Source organism: Cynocephalus volans, chromosome 2, assembly GCF_027409185.1.
Source record: "Cynocephalus volans isolate mCynVol1 chromosome 2, mCynVol1.pri, whole genome shotgun sequence".
Taxonomy (NCBI): Eukaryota; Metazoa; Chordata; class Mammalia; order Dermoptera; family Cynocephalidae; genus Cynocephalus; species Cynocephalus volans.
The window spans coordinates 144,900,495-144,913,924 of record NC_084461.1 but is presented as its reverse complement, the minus strand read 5'-3'; the positions used below and the strand labels follow the sequence as shown (position 1 = coordinate 144,913,924).

The following is a 13,430-nucleotide window of genomic DNA, read 5'->3' as shown; positions in this document are numbered from 1 at the left end:
GGCAGCTGGCCAGTATTATATTTTAAATTAAAATGAATTCAACAATCATTATAAGCTAAAAACAGGCCTCCTATCTTTTCTAAGGCAGAAAAAGCAATGCTCACATCCTGCAGCATAATTTTATTTATATTATTTCAAATATTTTGCTTTATTACAAAAGATACAAAGATTCACAGTCAAGAAAGAGATAATTTACTTCTCTAAAACTACAAATTAGAAAATGTTTAAGGACCTAAGAAACATTTAGGTTAAAATGCTAAGAATATTAAAAAGAAAATAATTTTTGTGTGTGGGGGGGGTGCAGGTAGGGGCAAAAAAGTCATGCAAGACTTCAACGAACTGAGTTTGAAGGACTGGGGAGATCTGGATCTATAGAAAAGAGTATAGAAGGAAGGAGAAAAAGGCATCACACAAGAATCTCAGTAAGAATTTCTTTATATATCAGAAGGTGTCAATAAATTTCCACAGTTCATAAAATGGGTAACTTGCTCACTGCTGTGAAAGCAAATCCAAAGCAAGATGATTCTTCTGTACATTTATTCATTCCTTACCTTCTTTTAATGGGGTTTTCAGGGCAAAATTCTCTTTACTTTCATGATGAAAAGCTTTTGAAGGATCAAAGTGTCTGATACCCAGAACTTTATTCAATTCCTCCTGAAGTTTTGCCTCACTTTGTTTTCTTTTAGCAAGCTGACAGCGGAGTTTTGACACTTCCTATATAGAAAAATAGACAATAAACAATTATTAAAGCTCATGTTGGGGAAACGTACTAACAATGTTGTGAGGAAATTCCAAAGTTGTTTATATATGAAACCTAATGGCAAAAATCACTACTAGATATAGGTTTTAAAACTGAATTACAAAATGATTTTCAATATCTTTGACAAAAGAGATAAATAGTCTTTTAAATCTTCTTGCCCCTCTACAAATAGGTGCAAAGCTATTTTTCTGATAAAAGTTCAACTCAAAATTAATTCATAAGATCAACTTCTGCAAGATAGCATGGAAGTTCTGCTGACCCACTCCCTAGTGAAACTGAAAATTATAAAAAGGCAACCAGTAAAAGCTTCTAAAAATGGTTCTAAGGGCAAAATAGCAAATGAAGAAACATCTCTTCAAGGAAATCTATAAAAATTTGGTGAGAAAGATGATGTCTGTGGTACTTAAACCAAAGATGCTTCCTCCCTTCCCCACCCCTCACTTAGCTTAGCAAGGCAGAGACTCCACGTCAGACTGCTGTAGCCAAGAACACAGGACTCCCTCTCCCCCCAACTCCCAGTCAGAGACTTTTCTTCCCAGAAGGAGCAGGACATCAGTGTTTCTCATCTTACTCCAACTCCCTGTTGCTGAATTATGTCCTGTGCAAATACAGTTGAGAGGTGGGCAATCCCTTCCTCTGCTCGATCCCACTTGTGAAACAGAGGCTCTACTTTGGGCATGGTGTGCTAAACATACTGGGACACTGATCGCCCTTGCTGTGGCTCATGAGGTGATGGTTCCACACCAGGAGAGACAGGCCAAGAGAACCTGAGGCTATTCCATTCCCCTTCCCCACAAGTCTACCAAGAATTCAGCTCTTAGGATAAAGGTGTCACTCAGAGAGAAGCTTGCCATCGTCCCTAATTCCAGCTCCAGAATCCTGTACAAGAGATTTTTGTCTGAGGGGAAAAGCAGCCATAAAACAGATGGCTCAAAATTTCTTCCTCTCAAAAATAATTTCATTTGCAATAGATCTTGGAGAAGTTCAAGCCCAGTTCTGAAGAACAGTTACAGTTGTGGTGATGGAGAATCAGAAGGAGATTCAAGACAGAGGCTAAACTGAAGACCAACCAGTTTGTAGGAGAGAAGTGGGGAATAGACAGCTGGGAGGAGCCCTCCTAGGGTCAGAAAAAATATCAATCACTGAACTCAGACGCAATTCCTACAAAGGAGCCAGAGTTTTGATGAATTAATTTGTACAGCAAATTATGCCCTCGGGTATTGTTATGATCCAGCAACTAGTAGTTTTAACAGCTATGTATGGTAAGGGAAAAAGAGGAAGACAGCCCTGACAAAGCAAGTGTCATCCCAAGGTGACTGTGGGCATACCCCAAACTGTACTTCCTAGAGTAGCAACATCAGAGGCACAACAATATTGGGGGGTGAGGGTGGAATAGACTTCACTAAAGTTATCTACCACTTAATAAATAAATACACAAACAAGCGAATAACAACAAGCCCAGAGAGGGAGGGGGGCAGGGCCCAGAAGTGCTACAATATATTATATAAAATATTCACTTTCCAAGAAAAAATTACAAGGCATGCAAACAAACAGGAAAGTATAATCTATTACTTGGGAAAACAGCAGGCAACAAAAATTGCTTGTGAGAATCAGATATATTTATCAGAAAAATATTTAAAAGTAGCCATTATAAACTTGTTTGTAGAAGTAAAGAAACTAAAAAACAGACGAGACTCAAATTACTAGAATAAGAAATGAAAGAAGGAACATTACTACTAATCTTACAGAAAGAAAAATGCTTATAAAGGAATACTATGAGCAACTGTACACCAACAAATAAGATAACTCTGATGAAATGGACAAATTTTATAAAGACATAAATTACTGAAACCGATTCAAGAAAAAATGGACAGTGTGAATAGACCTATAACTAGTGAAGAGATTGAATTAGTAATCAAAAGTACCCACAAAAGAACAGCCCAGTCCAGATGGCTAAACCAAAGAATTCTACCACACGTTCAATGAAGAATTTATGCCAATTATTCACAAACGATTCCAAAAAATAAAAAAGAGGAAAAATTTCTCAACTCATTTTATGAGGTGAGTATTACACTGATAAAAAACCATATAAAGACATTACAAAAAAAGAAAACTACAGAATAATATCTCTTAGGAATATGGATGAAAAAATTCTCAACAAATACCAGCAAACTGAATCCAGCAACATATAAAAAGAATTGTACACCATGACCAAGTGGGATCTATCTTAAAAATGCAAGGATGGATTAATATCTAAAAACTGATTAATGTAAAAACAACTTATCAATAAAATAAAAGACAAATTACATGATTGGCTCAATAGAAATAGAAAGATTTGACAAAATTCAACACCCTTTTATGATAAAAACACCCAACAAACTAGGAATAGAAGGGAGCTTCCTCAACTGGAGAAAGAGCATCTACGACAAACCCATAACTACAAAGTTTACATCACACTTCATGATGAAAGACTGAATGCTTTCCTCCTAGATCAGGAACAAAACAAGGATGTCCATTCTCATCATATCTATTCAACTTCATACTACAGGTTCTATCCAGGGATATTAGGCAAGGAAAAGAAATAAAAGGCATCAAGACTGGAAAAGAAGTGAAACTATCCCTATTTGCAGATGACATGGTCTTCTATATAGAAAGTCCTAAGAAATCCACTAAAAAACTATTTGAACTAATAAATGAGGTAGCAAGGTTGCAGGATACAAAATCAGTATATAAACATCAATTGTATTTCTAAAAACTTGCAATGAGCAATCCAAAAATAAAACTGAGAAAACAATTTCATTTATAACAAGCATCAAAAGGAATAAAATACTTAGGGATAGATTTAACAAAAGAAGTGCAAAACTTATACTCTGAAAACTACAAAACACTGTTGGAAGAAATTAAAGGAGATCTAATAATTAGAAAAACATCCACTGTTTACAGATTGGAAGACTTTAACATAATTAAGATGGCAATATGCTCCAATCTGATTCACAGATCCAATGCAATTCCCATCAGAATTCCAGCTAGTTTCTGTATACAAACAGAAAACCTGATCCTAACATTCTTATGGAATTTCAAGGGGCGCAGAATAGACAAAACAATATTGAAAAAGAACAGACTAGGAGGACTTACACTTCCTGATTTCAAAACTTACTACAATCTACATCTTCTGGTGGCATAAGGATAGATATAGGTCAGTGGAAGACAGTTGAGTTTAGAAATAAATGTACAAATATACAGTCAACTGATTTTCAACAAGGGTGTCAACACCATTCATTGTGGGAAAGAATTCTCTTCAAAAAATGAAAGGGACAACTGGCCACATGATAAAGAATAAAGTTGGATCCTTACCTCGCACTATATACAAAAATTAACTCAAAATGAATCAATGAATTAAAAGTAAGCCTCTTAGAAGAAAACATATGGGTAAATCTGAATGACCTTAGATTTGGCAAAGGATACATAGATACAAACCAAAAAAAAAACAAGTAACAAAGGTAAAACAGATACACTGAACTTCATCAAAATTTTGTTCCTTACAGGACATCATCAAGAAAGTGAAAAGACAACCCACATAATGGGAAAAAACATTTGCAAATGATACATGGTAAGAGACTTGTATCCAGAAAATATAAAGAACTCTCACAATTCAACAATAAAAAGACAAATAATCCACTTAAAAAATGGGCAAAGGATCTGTATAGACATTCTCCTAGGAGGATATACAAATGGTCAATAAGCGCATGAAAAGATGATCAACATCCTTAGACATCAGGCAAGTGCAAATCAACACCAAAATGAGATAGCACTTCACACCCATCATGGCTAGAATCAAAAAAACAGATAATAATAAATGTTGATGAGGATGTGGAGAAACTGAAACCCTCGTACTCTGCTAATGGAATGTAGAATGGTAAAGCCACTTTGGAAATAGTCCAACAGTGTGCCTCAAATGACTAAACGGAGTTACCATGTGAGCCAGTAATTTCACTCCTAGGTAGTATATACCCAAGAGGAATATACATATATGTTCATACAAAAACTTATACATGAATGTTTATAATGGCATTATTCATAATAGCTACAACATAAAAATAAGCCAAGTGTCCATCGACTGACAAACTGATAAAATGTGGTATGTTCACACAATTAATTATTATTAGGCCATAAAAATGTAATGAAGTACTGATACTTGCTATGACATAGATGAACACTGGAAACATGGAAACATAATGCTAATTGAAATTAGCCAGTCACAAAACCACATGTATTCCATTACTATAAAATGTTTACAACAGGAAAATTTATAGAGACAGAAAGTAGATTAGTAGTTGCCTAGGGATGAAGAGTCGGGTAGAATGAGGAGATGGAAGGCTGATAGGTAAAGATTACAGAGTTTGATTTTGAGACGATGAAAATGTTCTAAAATTGACTGGTGATGGTTGCATGTATCTATGAATATACTAAAACCCACTGATTTGTATACTTTAAATGGGTGAAATGTATGGGATATAAATTACATCTCAATAAAGCTGTTCAAAAATTTAATTACCTAACTATTTTTGAATACTGCTTGTCTGTATGGTATTTACATCAAAGAGTTTGCTATTTTGCAAACAGAAATAGATGTGTAAAGCTTTGTGAATTCTTCCAGTTACACTAGTAATTTTCAACATACTACAGAGGTGGTTGGAAAATCTGAGAACACTGAATACCTATTTGGTCAACATTCCTAAATAACCTATTAATTCTCAGATGGATTTTCCTATATAAACTACTGTTTTTTTTCTGATACCAAAGACCTTAATTTTACTTAACTATTATAAATAGTTAGAATAATAAACCTTCCACCCCAATATCTTTAATAAAACTAAATGTTATTTTACAAACCAATTTGAGTTGGCTATTTTCATCTTTCAATTTCACAACATGCTTGATTTTTTGCTTTAGATTCTGATGACCCAATAATTTAGCATATGAATCTCTTATTTTATTGAGCTGTTCCTGAGCTGCACCATGTTCATTCAACAATGCCTGTTTCTCTGCTTCAAATGCATCCAGTTGTAGCTGAAAAACATTTTTTTAAAAAGTTAAGACTTAAAACTGTTAAGTCTTACTGGTTTCATATGAACCATAAAAAAACTTAAGAAAAATTTTTAAAAAACAACAAACAAAAACAAAGCAGGCTTACATATTCTTAGGGCTCTCTATAGATTTTTTATGAAAATCTTTTAAACTTTGTATTTTTCATTTCAAAGATCATTAAAACAGAGGAAAAGAAATAAAGATAAAAAGCCAGCTAACCAGCCTTATCTGTGTCATCTGGATAACCACATTATAACGAATACTATACTTCTACTCTATTTAAATAACAAAATTAGCATTCATCCTTTTCTTCTTTTGAAAAGATCAACATATCAATTTGAGAAAAACTGAGGTAGATCATAACAAAATGCATATCACAAGTTAACATATATTTAAAAAGTTCATATTAAAAGAGCCTTCTGAGATATTAACTTTAAGTTATTAGAAAGTATTTTTTAACCTACAAAGGCCGTATTTAAACAATTTATGTCAATTTTAATTAGCCAATTATACCTCAATAAAACTGAAAAAAATTTATGTATAATAATATAATAAAATTTATTAACTTTTTAAAATAAAGTATAATTGGCAAAGTAAACACACAGCAAATGATCTTGCAGAAAAATCAAGTCACTGTCATGACTATAACAGGGAACAGAGTGAATTCCTAAAATAGAGATGAGTAAGTTTAGTTCTAATTGACAAACCTGAAAAGGTTTTGTTTTATTATACAGTTCTTCATAAAGGAGACGCCACTTATTAATTTCCTCAGTTAATTCTGCCATTGTATTCTCTTTTCCAGCTTTTCTGTATGGGAAAATTAAATTTAAAAACATAGTTATGTTAAAAATAACATTGTAACTGAGTTACATGGCAGTAAGTTCTAAATCCAGGTTACCTTGCTTCCTCCTCTTCCAATTGTTTCCTAAAGTCTTCATCTTGTTGCTTGAGTTGGTTCTGCAAATCAGTTATTTTTTTAAGAGAAGAAACTGTGATTTCTTTAATTTCTGCTTCTTTAAGTGCTGACATGGTCTGCAGATCTAGAAGCATCCTTGGGTTTGAGAGAAGAGTACATTAAATATTTTACAGCTATTTTAATTACTTTTTTCTATTGCCAAAAGCAGGCCATGGGACTATTCCCTGCATCATTTACTAGCTGGCTTTCAACATTAAATTGTCTACATGGCTCTAAGGCTACCAGCATAGACAGGCTTTATTTGTTCTACATACCTTGCATATTCTTGATTTGTGCTCTCAGTTGCCAACACCTGATGTTGAACATCCTCTGCACATTTTTCAGCCTTTGCCACTTTTTCCTGTAGTGATGAGTTCTCCAGCTTAAGGACTTCTATCTCACTAGCTGTCAATGCTTTAAAGCTTATTTAAAAAAAAAAAAAAAAAAAATCAAAACATTTTTCTAACTATTGTGTAAATGACAAACATATGGCTAATAATTTTACATTTTATACATTTTTAGGTAAAACAAACAAACCCTTATGATATAGTCATGCCTTTACACAGGTAAGAATTCAGTGTTGTAAGGTAAATACTAATGAGTTTACATGGCATTTATTCATTCAAAAAAAAAATCAAGTGCCTACTGTGTGCAGAACTATGCATATAGAGATGTAAAAAATTAACTATCAAATATGAAAATCACTTCAAAACAAAAAAATATATACAGTCCTCACACCTACTGTCACAGAGTTTAAGGTCTTGTGGGGAAGATGGGGAATTGCCTTTCTTACTCTTCTAAAAAAATGTAAATATAAAATAAATTTGTAATAAGGGTTATGAAGAAAAAAAAAAGAACTTTAAGCTGATAGAACAGGGAAAGTTCAGAAAAGGCCATTTTGGGAAATTTATATGAGTTATAAATTTTTTTTTTTTTTTTTTTTTTTCTTTTTCGTTTCCGGCACTCAGCCAGTGAGTGCACTGGCCATTCCTATATAGGATCCGAACCCGCGGCCGCTGGGAGCGTCGTGGCGCTCCCAGCGCCGCACCCTCCCGAGTGCGCCACAGGCTCGGCCCATGAGTTATAAATTTATATGAGATATGAGTTAGCTAGGCAGTTAGGGGAAAGCAGTTCAGAGGATAAAGATGCATATGTACTTGGAGGCAGGTAGAAGACAGTCCATTAAGAGGCAAGACTGGAGCCTAATGAATGAGAGAGGCAGGAGAAGAAGCCGGAGGCATGAGCTGGTCATCACCGCAGGGCAGTGGGTTTACCTGAGGGATTAAGGGGAGCTGCTAAAGTTCTCTAAGTAAGCATGTGGATCACTCTAGAGGTATGAGGAGAGTGGACTGGGGAAGGCGCAGAAATGAAAAACTAGATGATCAATTAGAAGACAATTATTTTTTCAGCCCAGGTGCGTAATAAAGAAGGCTTGGACTAGAATTGGCAGTGGAAAGATGTGAGATCTCTTTTGGAGGCAGAACAGAAAAATTCAAGAGATAGGCTGGATATTGAGGGTAAGAAAAAGAGAATGAGCAAGGATGACTCTAAGTTTTATGGAATGAGAATCTGAGAAGATGAAGATGTTACTGACTATGATAAAAAAAAAAATGAGACTGGAGCTATAAAGAAATGGAGAAGATCAAGAGATGTTCTGGAAGGGTAAATATGAGATGATTGTGAGATATCTACTTGAAGATGCCAAGTAGGCAGCTGGGTATATGGGTGTGAAGCTGAAAAGAAAGGTCTGGTTTGAAGAAATACATTTTAATGCCATTAGCATGCTGATAGTAAGTGAAATCATGGAGTGGATAAAATCCCCCTAAACCACTATTTTTCAAAGTAGTGAGAAGGAAAATTCCTTTAGAGGACTGAGATCAATCTCTGATATATAAAAATAATAAATAAAATATAAACACACACAAATTATTTACCTATCTGACATAATATATCAGATATAGGAACACATCACTGGGAAAATAAGGCAATATTCAATGAATGGGTACTAGGCAATTGGTTAACTATAGGGAAAAATAAATATTTGATCCCTGTATCACTACACACACAGAAATAAGTTTTAGGTGGTAAAATAAAAAGTGAAACTTTAAAACTTTTAGAAGAAAAATAGGTAAATATCTTTATGCTCTTGGAATAGAAATGGAAATAGAATACTTCTTAAATGAGATGCAAAAGTGCTCACAAAAACATCTATAAATTTAACCACATTAAAATGAAGAATTCTCACTCATCAGAAGAAACTATAAAGAAAATAAAAAGATAAGCCACTCTGGGAGAAGATATTTGCAATGTATATTGGTGATTAAAAAAACTCTACAAATCAATGAGGAAATGATAACCCTATAGACAAATGAACAAAAGTCATAGCAAGCCTTTTACAGAGAAAGAAAGATGAATTATCCACAATAAGAAGCCATTTTACACTTGGTAACATTGGCAAAATTTAAGAAATTTAACAAGTTTTGGTGAGGAATTAGATCAATGGGAATTCACACAACACTGGGGGGTACTATTTATTGAATAGTACCTTATTTCCCCAGTGATCAGTTCCTACATTCTTATCTCCACTTTGAAAAGGTATTAAATTTTAAAGTCGAACATTCACGTACCTATGACCTTATAGAAATTCTTATACAGATATAGTAGGAGACTACAAAAATATTCATAAGTATACTATTAATAATAAAAGAAATGAGAAACAACCCAAAAGTCCAAGGTAGGAGTAGAAAAATAAATTATGGTACGAGTATATTCATACAATCGAATATTCATAGCAGCAACCATGAGCAAACTACAGCCTCAGGCAACAACATGACTCAATCCTAAAAACATTCATAATGCAGAATGAAAAAGCAAGTCCCAGAAAATGGCAAACACCATGATAACATTTTTTGGTGATGTTCAGGAAAAAGAAAAATTAGATAATGTATTATTTGTATGCATATACAGGAGTACTTCAAAATGTTCGTGGAAAAACAGAATTAAAAGATAATACTAATCTTTCTGTGAACTTTTTGAAGTGCCTTTATACATGTTATAAAATTATAATACACAGGAAAAAAGTGAGGAAAGAACTAATGTAGGCTTCGAGATAGTGTTAGCTCTTCAGAGAAAGTGTGATTATGGAACAGTGGAAGAACCCATATATAGATACCAAGTTGCTAAAAATCTTTTGGCTTATAGTTGTCTTTTAAGGGTTCATGCATGTTGATTTTATCTTTATGCTTTTTTTTATCTTTTAGTTTATGCACATGTTGTGCACTCTTTTGTGTTTATAAAATATATTAAAGTAGACAAAAAAAGACCTCCTCCTAAATGATCTAAAGTAAATATGATAAAAAAGTTAACATTAATAGACCTTTGGTGTGAGATGCATAGGTATTTGTTATATTATCCTTTGCAATTTGTAGTCCACCCCCAAATAAACTTTTTTTACAAGGAAAATCACAAGTAGACAGAATAGGATGTGAGGAAGTGAATATAGCATACAGATCTATCAAGAAGAGGGACTGTGAAGAGGAGTAGAATTTGGGGTTAAGGAGGGTGTTGGGAGTGAGTGGTAGTGTTAGATAGCTGCAACAAAAGGAAGTGAGTCAAAGAAGTTTTTGTTTTTTTAATTTATGTGTTTTAAAGATGAATGCACATTAATGTTTTAACATTGACTGGAAAAATTCCAGTGGAAATATTGGAAATTATGAGAAACAAGGATAAATAATAGAATGAGGCCACTGAAGGTTAAAACTAGGACACTTCATCTGTAATAGGTGGAAAGAGGGGATGATTATAAATATGGATGTGTTTATAGGTTTGATGATGAGGAGATAATAACTTTTGAATTCTTTAAGGAAAATGATGACATCATGAGAAAGGCAAAAATGCCAAAGTTTAAGAGTGCATGAAATCTTAAGTGGACAGTGGGAAAGAAAAATTTCTATATAAGTATAGTAAGACTAAATGCCATTTTACTATTGGTCATTACAGCATTTAAAGTAATACCAACTATTCACTTTGTGCAATTGCTTAATTTACAGATTTCTCTAGGTAAACATGCTTTGCTGTTCATGTTACATTTGAGAGTTGGGGATCCCAAGAAAAATACCTTTCAAATTGGGCAGTAACATCTCCAAGGTTTTGTGCTGTATTATTATACCTCTCTTGCAAAAGCAGGGTGGCCTGAGTGTGAGCAGCATTACTTTTCTCCAGTTCAGCTTCTTTCCTAAAAAAAGATACAATTAAAAGATAAGCACTCGGTTAGAGCACAGAGCTCATAACACCAGGGTCAAGGGTTCACATCCCAGTACTGGCCAGCTGCCAAAAAAAAAAAAAAGGCTAATTACAAATCATTAACCCTAAGATAGAGAATAGTATTCACCTTTGAAACTGAATCATATATGTCATATTTCATCATTGCATTAGGTGCTAGGTAGTTAGATCCAAGTTTATTTATGTCCTATCTCTAATAGCATTATTTTTTTATGTACCAACTTTACTACTGGCTTCATCGTATCTTTCCTGCTCTTAATTTACTTTTGTTTTCATCCAAATTTACTTATTACTACGTTTATCTTTCAATATCATATGTATTTATGTTGGGAGTTAAAAAATTTGAGGGGGAGAAGGTAGGGTAAAAAGACTCCGTAGATATCTGCCAATTCCAATTGGTCTAGAGTCTTGTTTAGATCTTGTGTTTCTCTACTGATTCTTTGCCTAGATGATCTGTCTAATATTGACAGTGGGGTGTTCAGGTCCCCTGCTATTATGGTATTAGTGTCTATTTCCTTCTTTAGGTCTAATAGAGTTTGTTTTATAAATCTGGCTGCTCCAACATTGGGTGCGTACATATTTATGATTGTTATGTCTTCTTGATGGATCAGCCCTTTTATCATTAAGTAGTGTCCCTCATTGTCTCTTTTTATGGTTTTTAGTTTAAAGTCTATTTTGTCAGATATAAGAATAGCTACTCCAGCTCGTTTTTCTTTTCTGTTTGCATGGTAAATCTTTTTCCATCCTTTCACTCTTAGTCTGTGTGAATCTTTATGGGTGAGGTGGGTCTCTTGTAGGCAGCATATAGTTGGGTCCTCCTTTTTGATCCAGTCAGCCAGTCTGTGTCTTTTGATTGGGGAATTTAAGTCTTTTACATTAAGAGTTGTTATTGAAAGGTGTTGATTTATTCCTAGCATTTTGTTGGTTGTTTGGTTGTCTTAGGTCTCTTTTGTTCCTTGCTTTCTGATTTACTGATTGGTTTCTGTGTTTGTTGGTTCCTTAGGTTGTAGATAGCGTTTTTGTTTGCTTGTTTTCTCTTCATGAATGCCATTTTTATTATACTAGTGGGTATTGATTTTTCTTGGGTTTTTAGTGCAGTGGTAGTTATTTTTCAGGAACCAAACCCAGTACTCCCTTGAGGATTTCTTGTAAGGTGGTCGTGTGGTAGTGAACTCCCGCAGTTTTTGTTTGTCTGAGAAATATACTATTTGCCCTTCATTTCAGAAGGATAGCCTTGCAGGGTAAAGTATTCTTGGCTGGCAATCTTTGTCTTTTAGTATTTTGAAAACATCATCCCATTCCTTTCTAGCTTTTAGGGTTTGCGATGAAACGTCTGATGTTAGTCTGATTAGGGCTCCCTTATAGGTGGTTTGACACTTCTCTCTTGCAGCTTTTAAGATTCTCTCTTTGTCTCTGAGTTTTGCCAATTTGACTATGACATGTCTTGGAGAAGGCCTTTTTGGGTTGAATACGTTTGGAGATCGTTGAGCTTCCTGGATCTGAATATCTGTGACTTTTCCTATACCTGGGAAGTTTTCTGCCACTATTTTTTTGAATATGTTTTCAATGGAATCTCCATTTTCCTCCCCTTCTGGAATACCCATGACTCGGATATTTGAGCGCTTGAGGTTGTCTGATATCTCTCTCAGATTTTCTTCCATGTCCTTGATTCTTTTTTCTTTCTTTTTGTCTGCTTGTGTTATTTCAAACAGCCCATCTTCAAGTTCAGAAGTTCTCTCTTCAACTTCGACAAGCCTGCTGGTTAAACTCTCCGTTGTGTTTTTTATTTCGTTGAATAACTTCTTCAGTTCAGCAAGTTCCGCTACATTTTTTTTCAGGACATTGATTTCTTTGTAAATTTCCTCTTTCAGATCCTGTATACTTTTCCTCATTTCGTCATGATGTCTAGCTGTGTTTTCCTGTATCTCATTCAGTTTCCTTAGAATTATCACTCGAAATTCCTTGTCAGTCATTTCAAGGGCTTCTTGTTCTATAGGATCTAGAGTTTGAGATTTATTAACTTTTGGTGGTGTACTTTCTTGATTTTTTGTATTTCTGTTATCTTTTTTTTGATGTTTATTCATTGTGGCAGGGGGTTTCACAGTCCACCAGTTTGAGACTAATGAATAACTAGGATGTTGCCGTGGTTGCCAATTTCGTATGGCTACCTCCCTGGCTGCTCAGTTGGCCTCTAGTGCCTTGTGTGTGTGGTTGCCTCAGGACTTGGGCTTCTCCGGGGAGCCACCTTTCTGGTCAGCTTGGACTCTACTGGGCTGGTGGCTCACGTACCACAGGGTGTGTGATCGCTGTTGAGCTTTCACTTCCTGTGCAGGACTTCTCCCTTTT

General features: G+C 34.5%; 1 protein-coding gene across 1 annotated transcript in view; it reads right to left on the bottom strand.

The window, feature by feature from the left end:
• The window catches only part of HMMR (hyaluronan mediated motility receptor), a 29,955-nt gene that overhangs the window by 156 nt on the left and 16,369 nt on the right, over positions 1 to 13,430 (bottom strand). The window contains 6 exon segments of the mRNA XM_063087675.1: positions 552 to 714; positions 5,654 to 5,830; positions 6,556 to 6,655; positions 6,747 to 6,899; positions 7,079 to 7,225; positions 10,921 to 11,037. Of these exon segments, the coding sequence (XP_062943745.1) occupies positions 552 to 714; positions 5,654 to 5,830; positions 6,556 to 6,655; positions 6,747 to 6,899; positions 7,079 to 7,225; positions 10,921 to 11,037 (857 nt within the window).